This window comes from Oryzias melastigma, linkage group LG12, assembly GCF_002922805.2.
Source record: "Oryzias melastigma strain HK-1 linkage group LG12, ASM292280v2, whole genome shotgun sequence".
NCBI lineage: Eukaryota > Metazoa > Chordata > Actinopteri > Beloniformes > Adrianichthyidae > Oryzias > Oryzias melastigma.
The window spans coordinates 16,586,275-16,612,362 of NC_050523.1; the positions used below are offsets into that span (position 1 = coordinate 16,586,275).

Genomic DNA, 26,088 nt, shown 5'->3' on the forward strand with positions numbered 1-26,088 from the left:
ATTTTCCCTCCATTTACATCCGGCTCCTGCAAGTCCTCAACATCGTAAGGGCTTGTCTGGATCTAAAAGACATCTAAGCTTAGCACGAAACATAAAAAAGGCAACCCACTGCAGTCGCCTGTCGTTCTGGCAGTAAAAGAGGAGTTAGAAACTTAGCAGTGGATGCAGTTTGTTTTTTTCACAAATGTGGAGATTCTGTTTGTTCTTGGTTTTGCAAAGAGAAACGGTTTGAAAAAAAAAATGTCCCTTTAAAGCTAAATTTGCAACGAAACTACTTCTGTAAATCTGACATTTCCAAGTCAGTCTGTGTTGTATCCATGTTTAAAAATGAGAAGAAAAAGTTCTGAACGCGATGAAAGTACAATATGAGAGATTTGTGTTCTTTTGTCCTGATCTAAAAGACGTCTTTACTTAGCACAAAACATTAAAAAAATGAAAATCCACAGAAGTTGCTTATTATTTTAGTGGTAAAAGATGAGTCAAAAGTTTAGCAGTGGATGCAGTTTGCCTTTTCACAAACAGATATAGAGATAATTAGTTCTTGCTTTTTGCTTGTTTCAACTAAGTTTTTAAAAGAGACCAAAAAGTTCTTTGGAGCTTCACAACAAACACCTGTATTTACCTCATTTTCTTTACAACTTCTGCAGTGATGTGGTCAAAAAATCCTAGAAACACACTCCTCAACCATGTGGACAGCCTTCCTAGAAGAGTTGAAGATGAAATAGCTGTAGAAGGAGGACCAACATCATCGTGAACTCTATGGATTAGAATGGGATGACACTGGTATAATACTTTTGGTAATAGTATCTGCCACAGTCACGTGTACACCAAACAGATAATTTAGGACTCCTCCAGTAAAAATGAAGCCCGGAATGGGTCAACCATATTGACTGCAGTTGTCTTCGCCCGACTCAAAAATGTGCTGAAAATGGGTGTTTAGAAGAAGTGAAAACATAGTGAGAGATTAGTTTATCATCTTACCTGCATATCAAAAATTCACATATTTGAGCTTTATATTTTCAAAATAAAGGATTTTAATTTTTCTGGGTAGAAAATAAAGCAATTAACACCAAACTGGTTTCTAAACCCGACTAAAAAACTTGAGTTTTGCTCCCTTTTGAAAGCAGCCTCTAGTGGTCTGTTGAGGAACTGCAGCATTCGATCTTTCCATTTGATTTTGCTAGAGTAAATGTGCCAATTTAAGGACATTTTTTTAAATGTCCTGCTGAATTTTCAGAATGTTGTTGGTTTAAGCAGAGGAAAATTGAGGTTTCATTTCTGTTGGCTTTGGAATCCATTATTCAAATGAACAGGCTGGAAGAGTCCTGGTGCCTACACAGACACACAAGAAGTAAACAGACATTTTCAAAATTCTTTCATTTATATGCAAAAAAAGCAATTAAAATGTCATTGATAAGGTAGGACTACTTAGTTTAGAATTTCATAGACTTTGCCTTTGCAGTTATTAATTCAGATACTATTTTTGACATTGAACCGATGAGGTTTATTCTCTTTAAACAGAAAAACTTTCATTCTTAGTGTCCAAGTCAGCCGTTTTGAGAATCTGTTGATTCTTCTCTTTGACTTTTGACAAATTTTTGCCATCTAAGACCTATAATTACTACTTACTCAAATCAAAAATATACTTCTTGTATGTCTGTGTTAATGTGTTTTGGTAAACATTGGTGTAAAAATGAAAGTACTTTAAAATGAGATTTCCTTAATAAAGCACAACATGACCTTTTTAGTTGAGAGGAACAGAATGAGTCATACTGGAGACTCAAGAAGCAACAGAGCTGTGCATAACAATTTCCACGGACGCTAACTTTCATCAAACCTCAGGCTTCTGTCGACGTTCCAGTCGTCCTAAATCAAACCCGTCCAAGTCGTCTGTAAGGTGTCTTCTTGTCAGACACTTGATTGCGACCCTTTTCCTTGCTCTCCTTGCCTGGAGGGGCAGGTGCTTTCTTGGTGGCTGCAGACTCTACACTTAATTAATACCAGTGGAGTGTGTCTGAAGAATTGAAGGAAACATGCGGTCGGCACAAGCGGTGAACAAGCAACTTCTTAAACCTTTAATCTTTAGCTTTGACTAAAAAAATAGAACGTTTTCGTATCTGTGCAGGCAAATCCACAAATGTTATTTACTTCTCAGTATATGGTTAAACTACAGTATCTACATAATTGAGATTTTATCAAAGGTGCACATACATCTAATGTGTTTGCTTTTAGTGATTTTCTGTCCCTCTCCTTAACAAATATGGCCGTGCTGTATCATACTCTGCCCGCAGAGCTCTCCAAAAGCCAGCTTTGAGCGAGCGCGCCGGCTGATTGATGTGCTGCGATTTGCATTCCTGATACACAGCAGTGACCATTACAAGACACAAACATGCCTGAGAACATCAGAAGGATGGAGAGCAGCTCCCAGTCGGTGTCTGCAAGCTGTCATGTTATCTTGATCTGCTTTAAAGCTTTGACTCCCTCTCAGAAAAGCTGCATAATTACACAGCCGGCCCACACAGCTGCCAGAACCGGGCCTCGGAAATAACACAATCCAGTCAGTTGTAGTTTTTAATGTTTTGGTTTTTTACAAAAATACTTTACATTAAAAAACACGGCTTCAAATATACAGTCAACTTGATGGTGTTTCTCACTTCCACCTTTTCAGTTCGTATATAGATGCTGAACAGGAGTCAGTCCAGAAGGACGTTTCTGAAAAATTATGCCTAAAAAAATGCGACATGAGCTAGGAGTCGACAGAAAAACTACATTTTCCAAAGGTGTTCAAAAAATCAACAAAAGAAAAGTGCTCTGTTCATGTGAGAGATGAGGCAGCAAGGTTTTAATGAGAATTTAGTAAAGTGTAGAATGTTTGTGGCGGTTTTGGAGTAAAAAAAAAAAAATTATTTAAAAAAAAATCACAAAAGGAATTTCCTCCATGTCGGTAAAAATTAAAGAAAATATTACAAAAACAGGACGCAAAAACTAATGTTTTCTCCTCTTAAAATTAGAAAATGCTGTTTTCTGGGAAACTTTTGGCCATTTCATAAAACATTCTGAGTTTTGGTTTCATAGTGTATTAAAATAACAGTAAAAAATATAAAAAAAACAGAAAAATACTTTTCATTTCTTACTGTAATGATAAGTGATACAGTTATGGTAGATAACATGATGCTGCTGTTTGTTTTACTTTGAAAAGTAAGGATTGTATTCCACATTGGATTGTTGAGTTTAAAAACTGTTAATTTTTGTGTGTGTGTAATAGAAACACATTCACATAATAAAATTAAATGAATTGTGTTTGTTTCACCCGGTGGATACTTTTACTTCTACTTTTGCAGACATCTCACAACAAATGAATAGTTGTGCTGTAGAGCTGCAAAGATTTTCTCACCACATGGATACAAACTATATCTTATCTTAACCAAAGTGACAAATGAACTGTTATTTTCCTAATGTTCTGAATACCTTGACAGTTATTGTATACAAGCTCTTGGAGCAGTGTTTGTGTTACTCTAAATTCCTGTTTCTGTACTAAACAATTTTTCATAAGAATTTATTTGAAAGAATTTCATTACAGTGAGTTATGTTAGTTATCCAGGTCAACCTTGGCATTGCCTGAGGAAGAAAATAAATCTCTTTAGTTAAAAGTTTAAAATGTAAAAGATTAAAACGCTAATGCGTTCATTTCTAACAAGTTAAACTGGGAAAAAATAGTTCCTTACCTAATAGGCACAGTCATATTTTCCACAGTATAAGGTGCACCTAAAGCCTTAATTTTTTTCAAAAACGACCATGAGCCTTATTTTCCGGTGCGCCTTCCTTATATATAGATTAATTGTTTACTGATGTGGAAGCGATTTTGAGAGCTACACAGCATTTTGTCAAAATGTCAGTTTCTTTTACAAGTTGTAAACTAGGTTGGGTGTTCTTATAAATACGCTAACGCGGCTGTCGGACTTTATGATTTTTATGTATTACTAACAAGGTCGGGTGTTAACATAGTCAGAGTAACGTTTGCTTGTCAGTCAGTTTTTTGAGTTGTAAATAAGATTGGGTGTTACTCTAAATATGCTAACACAGCTAATGTGTAGCGGTGTCAAACTGTGTGTTTTCTATATGAAACTAACAAGGTTGAGAGCTAGTGTTGTCAGAGTAAAGTTTGTTTCAGCTGTATCAGTCAGTTTTTTTACGAGTATCTAACAAGATTGGAAATTTCAGGTATTGTGAATATGCTAACATGGCTAACACTGCTAAAGTGAACCGGTGTCGGACTTTGATTTTTTTAAGTGTTACAAACAAGGTTGGGAGTTAGCATAGTCACATTAACCTTTGTTTTAGCAGTGCCAGACAATTTTTGGAGGTGCAAACTAGGTTGGGTGTTGTTGTAAATAAGCTAACACAGCTAACGTGTAGCGGTGTTGAATTGTGTGTCTTTTGCTAACAAGGCATAGCCAGAGTAACGTTTGCATTTGCAGTGTCAGTCAGTTTTTTTAGCTGTATGCAAGGTTGGGGGGTAATCTAAAATGCTAACACGGCTAGCGTGTAGCATTGTTGAACTATGTGTTGTTTACATGTAAATGACTAGGCTTGTGTAGTCACAGTAACGTTTGTTTTAGTGGTATTAGTTAGTTTTTCTGTGTTGCAACTTGCAATCAAGGATGGGTGTTGTTAATATGCTAACAGGCTAACGTGTAGTGTTGTCGATTTGTGCGTTTTTTACATGCTATTAAAAGATCTGGAGTTGGCGGAGTCACAGTACCATTTGTTTTAGAAGTGCCAGTTAGTGTATTTTTGAGTTGCAAACAAGGTTGCGAGCCGCAAATGCTTCTAACATGGCTAACAAAATAAGGTCTTAGAATTTCTTTGAATGCTGTTAATAAAGTCTGACTGACTGACAGACTTTTGTCATACATATTGTGGCTTATAGATTGAAAAGAGACTATTTATTGACAGTGCGCCTTATAGTGTGGAAAATACAGTATGTTAAAGTGGGATATTTTTGCTTTCTTATCAAAGGAAGTCTGAAAGTAAATAATATTAGCTTTGTTGTGGCTCACAATGAATGAAATGAGTGTTTGTGAGAGTTTCCTGCACCCAAAGAACAAAGAAACCCCATTTAGCGCTCCGGGAACACGCTTTTACTCCATTAGGCCTTACCTTGTGGACAAGTGACATTTTGATCACTCAATGAAACCTTTTTAAAGCATTAAAACTTGGATGGCGCTCGTATAAATGTTGGCGGTGTCCCAAAAACCGACACCTTTAATAAATAATAGTGAAAAAAAAGAAAAAAATCCAAAAGATTATAGTATTAACATTTTCCAGCTGCTGTAGCTTTTAGTCCTGAGTTTCAGCATCATAGCAGGTGGGAGCCGAGGCTCCGCAGGAGCGTCCAAAGGGGGGCCAGAAGCCACATTGGGCTCGGGGAGGGGCATAAAGGTGAGGCGGTGTCGGAGGTGCAGGAGCACACCTCGAATCCATTCTCTGCGTGGTCAGGGTGGCGGTGCACGTTGACTCTCGTCTCTGTGCTTTTGGCCTCCGTGTCCGGAGAGTCCGACTGCATCTCCGTGCAGAACAGCCAGTCCTTCGCAATGAGGCGAGGGGAACCAGCCTCCACCTCCATGTCGCTGCCCGGCACCTGCCAGTACTCGTTCCCCTTGAAGAAATAGGATGAACCTTTAGAGACAGAAGACATAAGCCTTATTAGTCACAGAGCGTGCAGGAATGTCTGTTTCTTTATCTGCTGAGTGGAACAGCTAAAACAGAAAAAAGGACCTCATTTTATAATTCAGTGATTGCAAAGAGTTTTTGTGCCGCTCTTTCACAGTGTTGCTTCACAAATCCCCTTCCTGAAACACGGTGGGAATAATCAGAGATTACACAGCAAAGGTGCATCTCTTTGTGCTCTGTAGGCAGTCGCCCCAGGATCCCGTCTCAGGGACACAGAAACAAGCCATAGCAGCCTGTTTACTGCTACATCCGTAAATGCAGGGTTAATTAGTGAGATGTAAAAAGAAAAAAACCTGATTTGATTTATTACTGAAAGAGTCTGCAGCGTCTTGAGACGGCAATCTTTATTTTTATTTTTCAATCCCTGCAGAGTCAGGTTAAAGCAATTACGTTTGTCAGCAATAACACCAGGAAAACAATTTATTACGATGTGACTGTAATTTTGCCGAGACTGGGGCGTGCCGCGCAGAAATTAAGGCGCAACTCTTATTCTGCCAAAGCCCGACTAATCACAGCAAAGCTGGTTAAACAAAATGGGTTGTTGGGAGCTTTCTGTTTTTTTATTTTTATGTCGTTACGACTTTGGCGGGGTGATAATTCAACCGGGGGGTCTGACAGTTACTCTGTGCTAAATCTTAGGTGATTGTTATTTATTCTTGTGCTTAGATCTTGTAATAAATTGTGGGCAATAATTTTGCTGAAGACAGAGCCCAGAGGAAGATAATTGAGCACCAGTGGGAGCGTGTAGAAATAATTCCTAATTAGAGGTTCGAGGAAAGGGGGGTCCATATTTTTGGCATAGATCGCCAGATTTGGTGAGGTGAAAATGTTTCAGGGTCAACCATAAGGCCTGATGTTTTTTTTTTAACAATTTTAATTACATTAAATGCAGATGAACTTTTTATTGCAATGGCATACTTTCATTTATTCACATAGAAGACAAATCCGTCAAATTACGTTGTACCTAAATTATTGTCAATTTTTTTGCACCGTTCATTCACAGTTAGTTTGTCACAGTTAGCATGTCTCGTCTGGTAGTGCCGCTTGGTTTTGAATTTCTTGAAAACACTCTCCTGGCATGTGAGTTGTGTCATTCATCCATTACCCGCTGTATCCCTTTTGGCGTCATGAGGTCGCCAAAACGTGAATGGCCCACTTTTTTAAACCACCAGTAGCAGCTGGTGGCCGGCAGCACTTGATATGGACATGTGGAGACATTTACTCATCATCTAGTCAGAGTTAAAGCCGGCCGGTAATTCTGGCTGTGGTCAGACAGCTGTCGCCTCATTTAGTAATGGCGTCATCCCCACCTATCACTGGACTTCCACCGCACAACCTCGATTTGTGCCTGTGCGGCCACTGACCTTGTCAGGAGTCAGAGATCTGTTTCTCCTTTTTGGTCACCGACAGGAGCAGTCTCCAGAGTACTGAACTCGTTACACCTCCCAGCAACCCCAGCGTACACTCCCCAGTGCGAAGTATTGTTTGTGCCTCTTTGCCTGCATCACTGAGCATTTCTTTTGCCTGCTGCCTGCCCTGACCCTCGCCTGGACCCTGACGACTCTACTCTCTTGAATGACCCCATGCTCGTGGGTGGCCTCTGCCTGTCTGAACCTGATTTAGTTTTGTGGACTTTTAGCCGTGCTTAGTTCCTGTCTGAACTAATAAACCTGCTGCACATGGAACCCGCTGTTTGTGATAGACCTAAGTATACTTTTAGAGAAAAATTGGCCACCGCATGGTGTGCACGACCACTTGCTGAATTTGCTGAAACACTTGCATTTGTGTTGCTCCATGGTAGCATTTTGGGATATATAACCATAGTCTTAGTTGTCCCATAGTTTACTAAAAAAATATACAAATTTCCACTTGTCCTGGAAGTGAAAGCCCTCACTGTCAACTTTTCCTTTAAATTTACAGTCGACATTTTAGAAATGAGTTACAAAGTGTCACAGAATGGTTGCAAAACAGTGTTGCTGCAGGTTTACAATGGCAACCAAGAAGTTGTACACAGTTTTTAAAAAGTGCTGCATATCATTGACTTCATGAAAGGAGCCTGTGGTCTGATGGAAATTTTAATGCAGGCCTGTGGACTGGACTCTGGACGTGCCTTTTCTAGGGCTTTAAATATAAAGGCAGATCTCAAATATTCTTCCATGCATTGCTTTAGTGACGTTTAAGGACTATGTATGGAACAGGAAAGCTGTTTTGTATGTTGTCCAGAACAGACTGAATTAATGCCTAATGGGCATTTGGGCCTCCATAACTGCACTGTGTCACTTCATTATTACTGATATCCCTGCCACTGTGCCGCTCCTTTCTCTACAGGGCACTTAAGATAATTAGAGTCACTGAAATACCAAATGGGCTTTGGCAGCGTGCACCTCTGATGGAGGCGCCACCTTGTTGCTAGACAGCCTCATATGTGACGATGAACATTTTTCTCTGCACTCTTGCAAAGAGGCAAAAGCAATTTCTGATCTGATTATAAGCAGTGAAAACGCCATATTCACCTGAGCAAAAAAAAAAAGAAGAGTGAATGAAGCCCAACACTTGACATTGAATGACGTTTCAACTGAGTTTAAGTGTGTTGATGGTTAGAAAACTATTGATTTCCCTGAAGTTTTTTAATATATATTTTTTTGTAGGTGTCTGTCTTATTCAAGGCTACTCATCTCCTTCCGATTCCTCTCCTACATTAACTTATGATGAGGACAAAGACGCAGAGAGAGATGTAAACACTGGATAATATCAGCTTATTATTAAGTAGGAAGCCGAAGAGAAACAGGAGAGGCGTGAATATACTCTCACTAATGACTCTGGAGCTCCAAGGCCTGCAACACAGTTGCTGTTGAGTGGATGGTGTTTCATCTACTTTAATTTATCCCCTCCATGCTCTGGCCTTGGTATCTAATGGAAAAAAAAAATGCGTCGCATAACGTTTCAAAGCAAAGGAAATATAAAAGTCCTCACTTTCAGGAGGATTTGATTAACTCTGTTGTGTTTAGATGGGATCAAGATGAGCAGAATTGGATGTTTCAGCTGATACAGCGCCTAAAGATCCATTTCCTGTGCATAATTTCAAAAATAAACCTAACTTCTAACAGGTCTGACTAGTTGAAGCGAGAAATCTTTAAACTGGTTTTTCAAAAGAGAAAAAAGACACAAACAAACACTTCATATTGGAAAAAAAAGGACCATAGCCGGATATAGGCATAAGCAAGAGGGGGGCAGTACCCCACTAAATGCCATTTCTGCCTCCCCAAATCTCCAGAGAAAACCTGCCATTACCCAAATAAATAAAATTATATAAAATAACAATAATAAAAAAAAAATACAAAAAATACATTCAATAAAATATAAAATACAAAAAAAAAGGCTTGACGGAGAGACAAATGGACAATAGACAGACATGAAAAAAAAGAGAACATTTATGACACATATCAAATAGGTTAAAGGAGACAATAACACCCCCACCCCCCGCACCCCATGGTAGGGCAGGCTAAATCCAGGCCTGGTAATTACTAGGTGTGTTAGGAAAAAAATCAATTTGCCGATATATTGTGATATTTTACTTGGTGATATTTGTTTTGATTTAAAATGTTGACAAGACGATATTTAATAAATCATTTAGACCAAACTTAGCTCAGAGTCGTACTTTTGTTTTCTACTGAAACCCCTGACCGCAGCACTTTACAGCATTTTTCTTCCTCAATCATAATTTTAGAGCCTTGGTTGAGTCACATTCATTCTATGTTTTTTTTTTATATTGTAAAATATGTTGCTGTGGAAATTATATCATATATTGACTGTTCCCTTCAAGAACAAATACTTCTTAATTAACCAAAAGAAAAGCAGCATGAATTTGCTTGGGTAAGAGCAACTTGTATATAAGATATAGTTGCAGTGCTTAGTGGCCATTTAATAAAATATATTTTTACCTTTTTATTAACATTTAACTTCAGGTAGTTTTTTTTCTAATTCATACTCTATAAAGAAAATGGTAAAAAAAAATGTTCTGGTACTGACTTGGGATATATCATGATACGTATCACATTGTGAGATGTGTATCGCGATACGTATCATATCGCCGGACTCTTAACATTAAATCTAACTTTTCTAACACACAAAGTATTTTAAATCCTTGCTAAATAAAGACAAGAGAGTATGCTTCATGAAAGAGTTCACCCTGTGGAATTTTTTAAAAACCTTTATTTAACTAGTTGAGACAGATTCAGAGAATGTTCTTATCAACAAATGTGCCCTGGCAAGAGGCAAGGCCTTTTAAATAAAAGAGGGGGAAAAGCACAGAAGGATAGAGAATTTAAAATTATATTTCTTTCTTCCTTAAAAAAATTTCAAACCTTTAAATGAATCACTTAGAAATGTTCACAGATTGTTTCTAAATGTATATTGCCTCTGCAATTCTCACATTCACAAACGCGCCCTCCTTCACATTCTCCATTGACAGAGGTGCAGAAATAAAGGCCACATTTTTTTTTTCTTCCACTCAGAATGTCAGAGTGCTTTCATGTTCAAGTCCGAAGTCTGGGTAAAAATGTGGAAGAGTTGTGTCAGGAAGGGCATCCAACACAAAGCTGAAGCCAAATCAAATGTGTGAATCATAAAAAGAAAGTCAGTACCTGATTGGTCATGGCCCGGATTGCTCATTCTTAAGAAGGGAGACGTGCAGAGTTGTGGCAGCAATAGAGGATTAAAGCTGATGAGTCACATGTTGAAGTGAAGGGAAGGAGTAGTGGAAGTAAGGTTGAGGTTAGAAGTGAACGACATTATAGTTTCTCGCCAAGGAATGGGGCCTCTTGCATTAAAGATGTACTGTTTATTTGAGGATGCTTCTGCAGAGGTGCAGAGAAGGTCAGAAGGAGCTACATCATGTCTTTGTAGATCTAGAGAAAGTATGACAGGATACAGAGACAGAAGCTGGGGTTTGGAGCAGGAACATACATACTCAGGACATGGAGAAGCAACACATGCATCCCCAAGTCGTCACACATGGATGTTTGGTTAAGGCCCCTTCCGTGTCAATTTCTTTGACGTTCTGGGTGACCCCAACTTGTCGTTTTTGGCCCGCTGACTGTTTTGTTGTAAATTCAAGGGTACGCAACCTTCGGGAAGTGGTACCGTATGCGGTACCAGATGCCCACTGGTCCTTGGGGCGCATCCAGTACTGGTACCCTAACCCAGTATTGGTGCCCTAACTATAACCCGGAACTGACTCATGCCCAGTGCCGCGTCTGGTTCCGGTTTGGGTCCGGTTCCACATCTGGTCTAGTATCAGGTTAGGGTATTGTTACTGGGTTTGGGTACCGGTGTGCTACGCATTGTGGTACTGGACCGGTTCTGGTTCTTGGCCCGGAGGTTACTCAGTTGGTCGCCCAATGATTTAATGGAAAAAGCCAGTATGACAAAAAATGACAACTTGGGGACACCAAAACGTCAAAAAATGACCTTAACCAAATATCATTATGTGACGACTTTGGAGTATGTGTTGGGACGAGAGCTGCAAGACAGTGTTGAGATGTGCTATAGGTGTGACAGAGGAGTTCAATGTGAAGGTGGTACTGCACCAAAGTCATCTGTTATGATGGACAGACTGACTGATGAACTTAGACAGGAATTTCTGTGGGTCATCATGTTTGCAGACGATACTGTGATCTGTAGAGAGAGCCGGGAACAGGAGGAGGGACATTCAGAGAGGTGGAAATTTGCTTTGGAATGGAGAGGATGGAAGGTCAGCCTTCCGTAAATGAGAATAACTCTAGTGAATCGTTGAGGTTTCAGGGAGCAGAGGCGGAGAAGGTAAAGGACCAAAAGCCCCCATGACCCTAAAGTTGATTGTTTGTGGATGGATGGTGTAGAATAGGGGTGTGCCAAAATATTGATATTGCGATATGTCGCAACATTTTTTCCTGCAAATGATTCTTGATGGGTTCTCACCAAGTATCAATCTTTTATTTTCGTTTGAAGAGGCTGTAAAACGTTATATTCATTATCTTTTGGTGAGACATTCCTTCAGAGGTAGATAGGGGGCGCACGTTGCAAGACTGCCTGTCCCAGGCACCAATGTGCCATGCAGCTACTTGAATTATTACATTTTTGTTCTGTTCTTTACAACAATTTTACACTAAGTGGTGGTACCGATGTTCGTGTTTACTATTGTTAACACAGAAGTTTACAGATAATTAAAATTCAATTGGTGTCAATGCTTGTTAAAGACACAGTATTACTGATTTCAGGATTGTTACACAAAAGCGTCACAAAATGAGACAAAAGTTGTTTATTATAATTGTGTTGAAGCTAAAAAATAAATAAATATATATTTTTCCAAAGAAATGTGGGTTCTTCGTATATTGTGAGTTATTAGAGATTATTTTTTACCAATTATTGCAGTATCACGAAATTGATGATATTGTAGGCCATGTATCGCATATCGCACCGTATTGTGAGTTACCCACTAATTCCCAGCCCTAGTGTGGAAGACTGTGGTAAGAACGGCCATGTTGTGGTTAAAAGAAAAAAAGTCCAAAAGAAAAACCAAGAGGAAGTTCATGAATGTGGTTGTAGATGGTGGAGGGATTTGCTTTGGGGACCCCTTAAGGGAGCAGCTGTAAGATGTCAGATGGTGGTGGACATATTCCAGAGCTGCCAGTCCTGAGTTTTAAAGCTCCTTCCTTTCATGCTGTACATGAGTCACAGGTTATGCAAATGTCAAAGAAATATTTTAATCAGTGCTTACTTTCTGTGTCCAAACATTCAAATGAGCTCCGCTTGGTAAGATGCAGAGATCTTAATTTCAGTATAAGGCTGTACACAAACACAGATGTGTGATGGCTGTTAGAATGAGAAAGAATTACAGCAAAAATAGTAACATCAAACTCAGGGCTGGAATGAAAATGATAAATAACACAATTTCTGCAGTCTTTTTCGCTTTCCTCATTAATGTGACGTGACTTCTGTCTATGATGATCAGAAGGTGAGGCTGGTGTTTGATTGCACAAAAAGTTGAAAACAAGCAGCATGATTGAATATAATGACTACTCTTTACTCTGAAACATCACCACACATTGATAATGGCTTTATGCTTTTCAAAAACAGGTGGGATTCTGGGTAAAACACTAATTCCTTTAATCTTTTTACACCAGCTCCAGTGTCAACATACTTTTGACTACCGTAAGTCTTCAACCGTTGACGCAGTTAAAGAATAAACACAACAGGACAATTTTGAAAACCAGGGGAGGTGTGGATTGGATCTGTGATTGACATTGAGGTTAGCTTTAGGTAAAGTAGTGTCTTCACTATGGAGAGTGGTACCAAGAAAAGTTAATGCCAGTTTCACTTTCTGTGAAGGTTCTCTCCAGACTCAGGCGCTTATGGTCCAGACTGAAGTAGGCCCATGTCTCAGTGATAAAATGATGCTAGCATCATAGCTAATAAAGGCTAATGTATTAGGGAAACGATCCTGAGTGAAACGTTCATTTTAAATCCATCACCAGGACGGAGTTCACTGGTTTCAGTGCCAATTGCACTAAACCCCTGTTGCCTCATTTCCAAGTCCACTAGAAAGTTATGCAAGCCAGTAGATTTTTTACGACTGAAAGCAAAACATCTACGAGCCATGCTAAAGCTAACACGATAACGACCGACCGTTACACATCAAAAATGGGCGGGGCTTTTATAATGGAGCTGCAGAGCCTAATGACGTGAAACTTCTGAAATAACGTGGGACTTAAACGAGTTGACCAATCACAAAACTCAACTGTAATACCTCATTTCAACCTGTAAGGGGGCAGCCTGCTTTGGACTATGATTACAGGAATTAAACAAGTTCATTTAAAATTGTAAAAAATGTGGAAACAGACAGCACTTCTAAAGCCCCATTTATGAAGATCAACAGCCAAAAAAAGGTAATTTAGTGTTTGGTTACCCTTTTGCGTACTTCCAGTGGACTACAAAGCAGAAAAAAGTGGCTTTGTGCCATTATGCAACATTTTATAGTAGTGACGCGTTTATGCAATCAATGAAAATAATCTGATTCTGTTGCAAAGAAAAGCAGCTATGCACTGTTACACAACACTTGGCATTATTAATGCATTGCATATTCTGCAAAACCGATTTAAAAAGCCTCTTATCTCAACATCTTGTTGATCATATGAACAGTGAAAGAGTTAGTATGTCAAAGAGCGTGTATTTTTAAGTGTTGACAGCGACATCTTCACTGGTAAAAGGTTAAGTTGAAACTTAAAAAAAAAACACATTGAAACATTTTCTGAGAACCTAATGAAAGATACTTAGAAAATGCATTTCAATTCATGTTCCGATATAAGCATGGCTCTTTCAATGCAAACACATTTTTGTTGTTTCATTCTACCATCAGCACTGATGTCACACTTTCACATGCTCTTGATTTTGTACTGCGGTTCTCTTTCATTCCTATAATTACAGTGTGTTGGCACCCCGGCTACAAAAGGTGTCTGGCATGCACCTTTTACCTTAAAAGCATGGCTTTTAGACAATATTGATGTCTATTAAAGCTAATTGCCCTCTGCTTTTACCTCTCTCCTCACCATGGCTACATAACTAAGGCATCTTGGTCTAACGGAATTATCTAAAACAACATTACAGTGGGTTGGAATGAATGAACAGAGATTTCCAATGGTACAAAAACAAAAACCAAACAGATAAATAAATGCTTTTTATGCATCAAAAGTCTGCAAAAAGACACTAAACATTTTTTTAAAGTTTTTATTACATTTGAATAGTGATTTTTGCCCAGTGCATGTAGCAATGAGGCTAAAAACTATTTTCAACCAACCTTACCACTTTGACTTGAATACAAGACGACCATTGCAGGTGACCCCACCAAGACAGAGTTGTGAACGTTTGCAGTTGGCCCAAGACCATGAGACCTGGACAACTAATGAGCGTCAGATCACTGTACAGAAATAGTCCGCAGGGGTTGCTTTGGTGGAGGAAGTGTAACGGTCTGGACAGGCATCTTCAGACATAGCAAAACCAATAAGTTCTTGTAGATGGCCCAGTCACTAGGGGTACAACGGATCCATCCGTTCGTCTATGACCCCAGACCTGAACCCCATAGAACACATCTGGCACTAGCTGAAGCAGAGACTGGATGATCGTACTGTACCCCTAAATGAGCTGGCAGAACTGCATAGAGCACTTGTAGAACAATGGAATGCCTCAGAACAACATCATGAGGCTGGTGCACTGTTAATCTTTTTTTTGCGGCAACTGGCGGAAATATCCGCTATTGACATGTCAGTTTTCTTTTTTGGGGGGGATATCTTTAATATTGGCTTCATTTTTGGGGTAATAAATATCAAATTAATGAAAATGGCGTTCCTTCTCACGTATTATTATTTATATCAAATAAACTTTTCTGTATTTAAATAAACTTTTCTGTATTTAATTAAAATTTAGATCGAAAAATCATACAAATAAATAACAATGTCCCTAACTTATTTTGAGTTTTATAGATTTACCTTCGTCCTTTCAGACGGTGGATTATTAGATTCTTTCATCAACTGGCTGTAAACAACTAATAAAGGGTTAAGTCTGCATCACAATCTGTCAAGCCACCAATTAAAATAATTTTAGTAATTTTTTAATTTGTCATAGCTGTAGTCAGTTTGAAGTAATCTCTGAGTCAGCAGTGGGTTTGTGTGTTATTAACTGAGGCTGCACATCTGCAAGTCAAAAGGCAAACCACCATGAAATGTATGACTGAAGTCTTAATGTGATCATGCTGCTGTAGCTGTCCCCCGATGAGGCCTGCATGAGAGGCGGGAAAGGTGGTGGTGTGGGTGGGGGGTGGGGGGTTCCATCAAGACTTATCAGAGCGCAACTCTGCTTCACTCCAGCAGCATCACATCTCAGAGGTGAACAATAAGTGAGATATTTGACACACAGCACTCCGGGGGGCTTTCCTGCTATACCGTTACGCTCTGTATGACTCCAGGACTGAGACACGTGTTTTCGTATTTCCTTTGGGCTTTAGCAAAAATCATTGTTTTGATTTTTCAACATTGTAGTTTTAGGAACCCCCCCCTCCCCCTTTTATTTTTCTTTTATCCCTGTAAGATCCTTGATTTAAGGTCCCACTCTAATCAATCTTAGATCTATTTTTAAAGTGTTCCCAGTGGTCTGTGGTTATTATTAAATTGTAGGCAAAATAAAGAAAACTGCCCTTTTTTAGGACACAGTTTCTGCAGAGCGGCAGCAATTCCTCTCTAAGTTGTGAGTGAGACTGTTGGTGTGGAGTAAACCTGCCCACACTTCCCATCATCCATCTGAATCCACTTTTTCCCACTAGCTTACAGCCCAACTTAACATTAGCGGTCCAACAAAAAATAATGGTGAGCAATACTGGAGTTATCTAGCTGTACAATTCAGACGAGAAAAACAAAGAAGTAGATGGATCTAGTCGTCTACAAATGGATGCTTCAGAATGGTGTGGAAGCAGCTACAATCTCCTAACAGCATTTTCCTCTTTTTGGAAATACCCAAAAATGCAATTTTAATCTACATTTTCTTAACATATGTCCTCCACCATGAGAAACGGGGCACAAGAAGGGCCAGTCCTGGGCATAAGCGCCCTAGGCGGCTGCCTAATGCGCCCTCTGCTGGAGGGGGCACCGAGTTGCAATGATCAGGCTATATATTCATTTTTTTAAAACAGTTTGACGCAAGCTAAAATAAAATTTACACAGAGCTGGTAGATATTCTGAATCGTGCCAAATGTTAGGGAGAACAGTCCTAACATTACACTTATTCTCATTTTGTTTAGTTTATATTTATATTTTTTCTGTCTGACACATTTTTCTTCTTGTTTCTCCTCTAAAAATTCCCAGAGTTCACTGCCTCCATATTCTGTAAATGCAGTTCATCCATGCAGGTTTACCTCTCCAGGCTTAGTGGCGGTAATAGCCGGGAGTGCAGCTAAGTGATATCTGTGCGACTGACTGGTTTCTTCACACACACACACACGTCGATGCACACACAAAGTTGGACTCATCAAAGGCCTGAGAGCATGAAAGCTCAGCAGACAGAACACACACCACTAAACTCCTGACAGCAGAACAGCTTTCTTCTATGCAAATGCCCTGCAGGGAGAGTTCATGACATGCCGGCTCAGAGGAAGTGTGAACGGAAATTTTCGAGCCAGGTGCCCAGTGTTATTGGGATGTGTCAGATCCTAAAACACTATCCAGATCCATCTCTTCATGGCTTAGAGCAAAAACCGGTCTCCTTTTTTTATTTGGTCCAAGTTTCTTTTATTCCTCTGAGTTTCGGATGACCGTCGCTGCTTTGCCCTGATGGAGGGGACATTTTGACCTTCATGCTGAGCTCCTTCAGTGAGGCTGAACAGTAAGGGGGGAGGGGGGGAACTGCTCCAGGATTTGAATGTGTTTGAGTATGAATGGGACAAAGAAAACTGGCAAAAAAAAGAAAGAAAAGTGCATGTGTGCTGTGTCAAAACAACAGATAAAGGTATTAAAAATGTGTACTGACACACACACAAACAAATACATACATGGCTCTTATCTGAACACAGCAGCTACACTCAAGAATAATAGCTGTGTGAGAAAATCAACTGTGTGGAAGACAAAAAAAGAAAAGAAATTGCCACTTCAACAGCTCCTCTCAAGTGAAAAACCTTGCTTTCTAAAACTTCACAGAAAGAAGTGAAAAAATTACATTTTATTTATAACTATTGAATCAAAAATAACAAATATATCTGAACATGTAAACTTTAAAAAGAAAGAACATTTTTTATAAACCTAGAACCCATTCGGAGGAATGAAGCGTCGCTCACCGTCAGACCATCTCATGGCATCATCCAGTTCTGAAGGCAGTCCTTTCCAGAGGATGCTGTCTTTTGGGTAGCCCAGGTCCATGCGTCTCAGGTGGTCGTCATAGCGCCAAAAGCGGTTGTCCTTAAAGAAGTATGTTTTGTCGTTGTGTAGCCAAACGAAGGCAGCATCCACCGCCTCCACGGGCAGACCAAAGTCACTGATTGGACGGGGATAACCCTCCTCCACAATATTGTCTTTGAAGACCCAGTACTTCAGACCTAGAAATAGGAACAGGAAAGTATTAATCTTATGTTTGAAAGTTGTTCATAGCTAATAAGGTGAAATTAGAAAAGAACAAAACAACATATATTTTTTGGAGTATAAATCAGATTTTTTTTTTTTGCATGGTTTGGCCAGGGGTGTGACTTATACTCAGGAAGGACTTGTATGTGATTTTATCAAATAAATATTGCTTCATATATTTGCTATTTTCCCACTAACAACCACTAGAGGGCATTGTAGTGTGTGTTTATCAGTATTTGGAACAAACAGCAATGTAGAAGAAGAAACAGCATCGAATTTGACACTCGTCAAAAAGAAAACAGGAGATGTGAACAAATATCGCATTCATTATAAACACAGCATTACGCCAGATTTGGCGGATTTGTTCAGAAGCGTTACACTTTTCTCCCAAAAGTGCGACTTATCACTCCGGAGTGACTTGTGTATGGTTTTTCTTCTTTATTATGCTTTTTTTTTGGGGGGGGGGGGGTCCTTGACTTACACACCAGCACGACTTATACTCTGGAAAATATGATAAATGTATTTGAAAAACACAACAGGCAACATTAAGCTTTTCTATGAGTCCCACCCTTATACCTGCCCTCAGTTTTTGTTTTTTGGGATATCTAGTAGCAAAGTTAGAAACAGTAACAAACCAACCACAAAAATACAGGTGTGTTCCTAAAGAGATGCCAAAAAAAAGTTTTCCACTGTGCAAAAACGCATTTTTTTAGTAACAGTGAGAATATGTAAAAAAAAAAGATAGAAAGTTAAGGTTTTTGAAAGTATTGGGTGATGTATTTAACTGTAAAGACGAAAAACATTCTAACAAAAACCTTTACAAAACCCTATTTTGTTAAATATAATAAAGATTTATATTGCAAAAAACAATAAGATTAATTGCAAAAAAAAAAAAAAAAAGTTTACATCTGCCAATTGCTTGTCTTCCAGGCCGTAATTGTGAAAATATAACCCAATGTTTAACAGATTTGACACTATTTTTCATCATTCGGGGGGCTCTCATGAGGTCTAAATGTAAAACCCAAAAGATAGGCTAATGCTATTCAGAATATTTTGGAAGTGCTGAGACTCCTCACTCAGAACCTTAAAGAGGATATCTTGAATTTATATTTTATTTTGAAAATCTTTCAGGTTCTCTTTACTCTTCCTGTCTATCTTTCTGAGCTCATTAATGTGAGCTGATGGTGTAAGCCACTGCAGCACAGCAAACCCGACTCCACACCCATCACTGGAGTGCTCCACAAACATGAAGTTGTGTGTCAGCTGTGATCACACTGGATGACTAAAATTAGTCCTTCTCACAGTTTTCTGGAGCCTCAGTGTGTGGATCTGCTGCCTTCTGTCCACTGTAGATTTAAGGAAACTTTAGGAAACATCTCAACCAATCCTGTAAAAACAGTCTCCGTTAAATAAGAGGGAAAGGTGAGAGACCAGGTAGACCTTCAAATCTATTCAATCAGGATGGATCGATATATATATATATATATACTGTATTTATAATTTTTCTAAAATTAATAGTCAGGAGTACAAGTTTTTTCCCCTCCACACTCAAAGTACCCCAACATTTGTATCCCACCACAGAGTCTTCTAAGTATTTCTGCAGATGAAAGGCCTCAGAGTGAGGCTGAAAACTGCACGCAGTGAACAGAAAATTGAGAGTACACTCTCCTGTCGAGATCCTGACTGTTGATCCTACCCCTACACTTCAGCTGCAGGAAGGAATGCCACTACTCTGGGAAATTCAAGACAGTCCCAGTTAAAATTATGAAAGGAAAGACAAACTAAGACACATTATTTCTCTGATTTTTAAGCAGATCTAGATTAGAACGACTGCTTTGCTGCTTTACCTTTGAAAAACACTATCTTGTGGTCTCCGGGCCTCTCGTAGACGGCATCCACGCTGTCGAGGTTGGTTGGGAGGCCTCTCCAGAAGCGATGGATCTGAGCGGGACGCAGAGACACCAGGTGCTTTTCTCTTGTTAGCCGCCAGAAATACTTTCCTATGAGCAGCAGAACAAATGCTGTTCTAGAAAGTTTGTCACTCTGCGAACTGAACATAATCAACGAAAAAAAAAAAAAATTGTGGCCACCGTGTCTGATCTGTAATATTACAGAAATATCAGAAGGAGTAGTTTAAAATTGGGGCAGGAACACACAACTATGTGTTATCAAAACTAAATTCTCATCTTCATTCCTTCTTTAGAAAAGACCAAGAGCTATAATGTGATCCATCGACGTGTAAAGTCCAAGAGCTGCATAAAATATTCAAAAAGGTTCAAACTGCTCCATCTGTGGAGATGTCCGCATACACTATGAAAGAATGATCCAGTGTGACGCTCGGGGTCACTCTTTCAGGGGGGGAGCATGAAAGCCTGATGTAATGCCTCATTTGGGTATCTACGGGTTCTTCCCCTCCCTCATTTTCCTCGCTATATATAGTTTACTCGTTTGCTCATTTAGCATAGTCCTTGTTAGTTTTCCCACAATGCACTGGAGCTTCGCCTTTTCTCCCTTTATGCTACTGTACCTTTGAAAAAGAAGGCCTCCCCTCGTATCTGGGCCACAGCATCAAAGTGACTGGTGCATCTGTCTGGAACGTCTCCTGTCAGCCTGAGAGACATCAAACACATCTAATAAAGTGAGAGTAAGTAAGAAAAACATGGACTACCATCATAACATGTTCCAGTTCTTTCCATTGCATTTATTTTAAAGATCCTCGCTGATATAAAAAGGTGATTTTCTAACATGTTCTTGTGGCATTTTTCTAATGCTGGAGGACATATAATGAGAAAATTAAGTGGAAAAGGGAATTTCTCAATATGGCTTTATGGTGAATCAGGAATAGACAAAAATTAGAACAGGAAAAAGCTTGAAGCGGTGATATAAACAACTCATCCTGGTTCCCAAGTCATCACATATTAATGTATGGCTAAGGACTCCTCTGAAACACTTTTTGACGTTTTGGGCGTTATATCGTTTCCTGACGTGCTGGCTGTTCCCATTAAATCAGGGGTCGCGTTCGGAGTGAATGCACCTTGAACCGGACCGGTATTAGTCTGCGTCCGGTACCGCGTCCATTATCAGTATCTTCCCAGTACTAGACACAGTGCCAGTCTTCCGCGTCCGGTACAGCGATACTGCGTTTGGTACCGTTAGGCGTCCAGTATCAGGTAGGGGTTCCAGTGCAGTCCACGTCTGGTGTGAATGCACCGTAACGCAGTATCAGTCTGGGTCCGGTACCACGTCCAGAATTGGTCTGTATCCGGTACTGGACATGCTACAGTCCACGTCTGGCACAGCAATACCACGTTTGGTACCAATACGGGTCAGGTTTCGGGTTAGGGTACCAGTGTGGTCCACGTCCGTTGTGAATGCACCTCAACCCAGTATCAGTCCGCGCCCAGTAATGTGTTTTTATTTTTGCTAAAAACGGGATCATCATAATTAAAAGACCACTGGGAACGCCTTTACAATAGATCAAAAGTTGATTGGAGTGGAACTTTGAACTTTAGAACAGGGGTCTCAAATTGGCGACCCGTGGGCCATTTGCAGCCCCCAAGTCAATATTTTGTGGCCCCCACCTTAACACTGAAGTTCAATATCTACTAAGAGACCTTCTTCATGTTCACACTTCTTTGATGATAACTTTTGCTTTGTGATATTTCAGTTTGCTGTGTGCTTAAAATGTTGAATCTGAAAAGTCCTTCCCAACAGTTGCTAGTGTTGTTAGCTCCTGACGTTTCATAAGACAAGCAGAAGATATTGTTTAGGAGTACATAGACATTAACAAATGTTCAATAAGCTTGTTCAGTAGACATAGACAATGGACCAAAGATATAGAAAGTGAACACAAACACATATTTTTGCCACAAATGGAACCTCATACGGCCCAACCTCAGCCAGACTCCAAGGTAAATTGAGTTTGAGAACCTGCTTTAGAATGTTTTTGATGCAACACACTTGTACATTTAACCAAAATCATACAAATGTACATGAATTAGGGATGGCATGCTAATAATGAAAGAATGTCACAGAGAGATCTTCATCTCTGTGGTTTTTAAGTGATTTAAAAGCCAGACGTGGCCTGCCTGCCAATAATGAAGCTATTAGCCCCCAGGGCTGAGAGTGGGAGCCCGCCAGGCCTTATATTACCAACAAGGGTGTCTATTCAGGGCTCAATTAAAACTACATCTATGCCTAGTCCTCGGATTGTCAGGACTAATCTAGCCTTCTCCCATGTCATCGTCTAAAAAGGTTAGTGCAAACTTGGTAATTAAGTCTGAGATGGTCTGAAAGTCAAGAGTGAAGCTGGTTAACTTTTTAACTTACTGCCTGTTTCGCTACTTCTCAACACCCCGGTGTGGATTTGTCAGACTAACTGCTAATGTGCTCTCTGTGAGACCGCAAAGCATCACAGACTACCCTAAGAAAACATTTTTGTACATTTTTGTTAATGGACCTCTTGAGGGTTTGCTTTGAGGTAAAAGCAGAGCGGGGCTTCAGTCCACACTGGGCGCAAAAGAAGAAAAGAAAAAAAAAATGGACAAAACTTGGTTTGATTATGCTTGAAAACCTACAGAAACTAGAGGCTGATAGCTGCCCGGCCCTCTTTGGGGAATTACTTAATTAGATGGGCAGACTCCCAAACTCCCTCTCAGCTAATTTTGCTACTCTTGAATCACAGGACTTTAAATCAACTTTAGAAAGGACAAAGAGGAAAGAGAAATTAAATGAAAGAAAGAAACAATCAAAAGAAATATTTCTGGTTATTGAAAAGCATCATGTTCATTACGATCATGTTTTGATCTATTGTAAAAGCGTTCCTAGTGGTCTTTTAAATGCAGTTTTTAGTAGGGTTGTGTATTGGCAAGAGAGTAGCGATGCAATACATATCCTAATACGTGTCTCACGATACGATAAATATCATATCGTATCGTTGATATATCCCAAGCCTGTATCAGAACAATTTTTGACTTTTTTAATAGTATGACTTAGAAAAAAAACTAAACTGAGAGCTGTAGAGGCTTCTAGCTACAAGGTTTTATTAAAAATGTATTTTTTTTCCTGATTCACAATGATTTGATCAAAAAAAAAAAATTAGAAATGCAAATTTAACATTCATTTTCTATATATATGTGTCTCCCATCATGAGAAAACACATTTTTTGTTGTTTAAGGCTTATGTGTTAACCCATTTTACTGCTTACAACATGTACACATGATTGGAAATTGAAATGGTGAAAGCTAAACTTTTTTCACTCGTCACTTTTAAAACATCTACTTTTTGCAGTTTTCTCATACATGGGAGGATTTGACCTCTGATCTTTTCCTTTGAATAATGACATCTGCACCACCTGAGCCTCAGCTGCAGCACAGCTGATTGTTTTTGTCTTTTTTTCTCTTGTTTTGATTATGTTAAATTGGACATGCACTTGTGCACTTACAAAAGCAGCTGCAGTTTTCCTGAACTGGTTGCACGCTCCGAACCACAACCACACGGTGACTTTTTATTAACATTCCTCCTCAGTCCAAACCTCAGTGTTATGCTGATGAGGGTTTACTGACTGACTGAATGCTGCAAGGTCGGGGAACATTTGCTGCACCCAACAAGACGGGTGATGCAACATCTCTGCGTTCGGTTCGAGAACAGAGGGATTGGTGACGGCTGAGGTGGATTCCCAGCAATCCAGAAGATATTCCTTTACTTACAGAAGAGTGGATTTGTTTTCGGGAAGGTCCAGAAGGACAGGAGGCTCAGCTGTCTGCGAGGGGTTGCCTGGCTGGTTTGTGTGGGACACTGTGTCTCTGACTCCTGCGGGGCGAAAATCAACAATCAGTTAACAAAGCCAACTCGTTACGCAACATTTTTGGCGGTTCTTGTTGTTTTTCTTCCTTGTTTCACATATTTCAGTCCACCGCACCTCAGTGGGATCCCGATTTATTCTTGTCACAATCCCTCATCATTTAACACACACTCTTTCTGTTCATCACTCACTTTGACGTTTCTAACGCTGCAACTTCCTGTGTGAAGGCGAGGCGCGATAAGGTCACCTGCCGTAACGAGGTCCTATTAACTCCATCCATGTTTTCATTAAATCAATATCCATGCTCTACAGAGCTCATCAACCGCCGCTTCCTGCATGAGGAGGCCTCTGTACCTTCAGTCTGCTGAGCTGTCACCAATAAACAGCTTTTTCCACCAGCAAGGTGGGAGACTTTATAATGACAGCCAGAGATCTTGAGCCAGGTTGAGGGCAAGTCCGGAAAGTATCCGACTTTTAATGAGAGAAGTTTCTGGATCTGGATTTAGCGTGAGGTAAGGAAGGACCTTTTATACCATAAACTCATTTTTTGGTAACATCGAGACTTTCCGGCAGCACTTATTCCACTCAAGAAGCAACTACTTTCAATGAAAAGTTTATGTAAACGTGTGTGTATGAGTGTTTCGGGCTTCGCTTAGCAAGTTCAGCTTCCAGTTAAGTGGCCTTGTGGTAAAGTGTCCGCCCTGAGACTGGAAGGTTGCGAGTTCAAATCCATGGCTGAGTCATACCAAAGACTTCCAAAAATGCATGTCAAAAATGGGCTTTTAAGACATTCAAGAACACATGTCACTTGCCCAGTGTGAACGTACCGAGATAATTTACAGCGCTTGTCCTTCCTGACACAATCGTGTATTTTATCTGGGTTGGGGATCAGCACAGAGAGACCCAGACTTGGACGTCCTTGTGGCTACAGAGTTAGTAAGTAGCATGAAGGGTCTTGTCTAAGGAGCCACACTGGATGAAGGTAATCGCGCCCCTTGAGAATCACACCCTGGTTTTTCATGCTTCAGTCCTACACGCAGCCAACTGAGCCATCCAGGGGGTATCAAGTGTTTCGTAAGTCTTTTGATTAAACTTTGGAGTTTAAATGTAGTTTTTTTCCTTTTCTGTTGCCTCCAAATAGAAAACAAAACCAGAATTCTTTCGTACCATAGAGCTGCCAGACTCGCACTTTGTCCTCGTAGGGCAGGTCATATTTCAGAGGGTCTCCCACTGGACCCTGGTAATACGGTCTCATGATGGACTCCATGGCGGAGGTGTGTACGAGGCCGATGGCGTGACCGAACTCGTGGACTGCCACTGCGAACAGATCCATCCCGTGAGAGTCTGGAGGACACAACAAAATATAGAAAAAAATGGGGTGTTAGAGGTGTGACCAGCAACTGCTTCTGTCAGCTGTGGGTGTGAGACGTTCAGATGTGGAACAGAGACTTGTAACTTTAGACTAAATCATTTGTCCATCAATCTGTCCGTCTGTCCATCCACCCATCTGTCTGTCATTCTTTCCATCCATCCGTTCGTCCACCCACCCATCCACCCATCTGTCCATCCATCCACCCATCCATCCAGTCATCCATCCATTCGGTCATCCATCCACCCATCTGTCCATCCATTCATCCATCCGGTCACCTATCCGTCCGTCCATCCACCCATCAGTCCATCTGTCCCTCAGTCTTTCCACCCATCCACCCATCCATCCATCCATCCATCCATCCATCCATCCATCCATCCATCCATCCATCCGGTCATCCATTCATTTGGTCATCCGGTCATCTATCCGTCCGTCCATCCACCTATCAGTCCATCTGTCCCTCAGTCTTTCCATCCATCCACCCATCCATCCATTCATCCACTTATTTAAGGTTAGGTCAATCTGCTTCTCAGTTGATAATTTCTTCCGACTAGGATTCTCATGAATTCTAAACCTAAACTGGCCTCCAATAAATGATCAAAAAATGCCAAAAAAAGTCACATTTTAGCAATGTTGTTAAGTACAGTCATTCATTGAATTCACCAAATACAATTAATGCACGCAAATTCAATATGTAATTTTCTGGATCCAGAAAGTGTTTGCAGCTTTCAAAATTTTCATACTGTATGTTTTTCGTGTCCTCCCGATTCACAATGACCTGAGTAAACAAATATTTCTAAAAGCTTAATTGTACTCATATTCCCTCCAAAAATCCGTCAAGAACATGTTTAAAACACAATTTTCATCGGAGTGGGTCTTTTATAGACCTTGGAAGGTATTGTTTTTTTATTAATTGCTCCCAAGATCACAGTGGGTTTTTACCATTTTATGAAGGAGAGAAAAAACATAACAGTAGAATTTAGATAAACTTTCACATTTTGAACATTTTTAACTGTATTTTTTACCAGTAAATGCACACATGGACA

At 39.9% G+C, this 26,088-nt stretch overlaps 1 protein-coding gene across 1 annotated transcript in view; it reads right to left on the reverse strand.

Moving 5' to 3' along the window:
* Positions 1-2,558: 2,558 nt before the first annotated feature.
* LOC112163503 (matrix metalloproteinase-17) overlaps positions 2,559-26,088 on the reverse strand; it is a 94,587-nt gene continuing 71,057 nt past the window's right edge. The window contains exons 5-10 of the mRNA XM_024299932.2: positions 24,841-25,017; positions 23,579-23,681; positions 20,398-20,480; positions 19,718-19,870; positions 17,588-17,845; positions 2,559-5,679 (exon numbers count right to left, since the gene is read on the reverse strand). Of these exons, the coding sequence (XP_024155700.1) occupies positions 5,360-5,679; positions 17,588-17,845; positions 19,718-19,870; positions 20,398-20,480; positions 23,579-23,681; positions 24,841-25,017 (1,094 nt within the window). The 3' untranslated portion in view covers positions 2,559-5,359. The remainder of the gene's footprint in view (positions 5,680-17,587; positions 17,846-19,717; positions 19,871-20,397; positions 20,481-23,578; positions 23,682-24,840; positions 25,018-26,088) is intronic.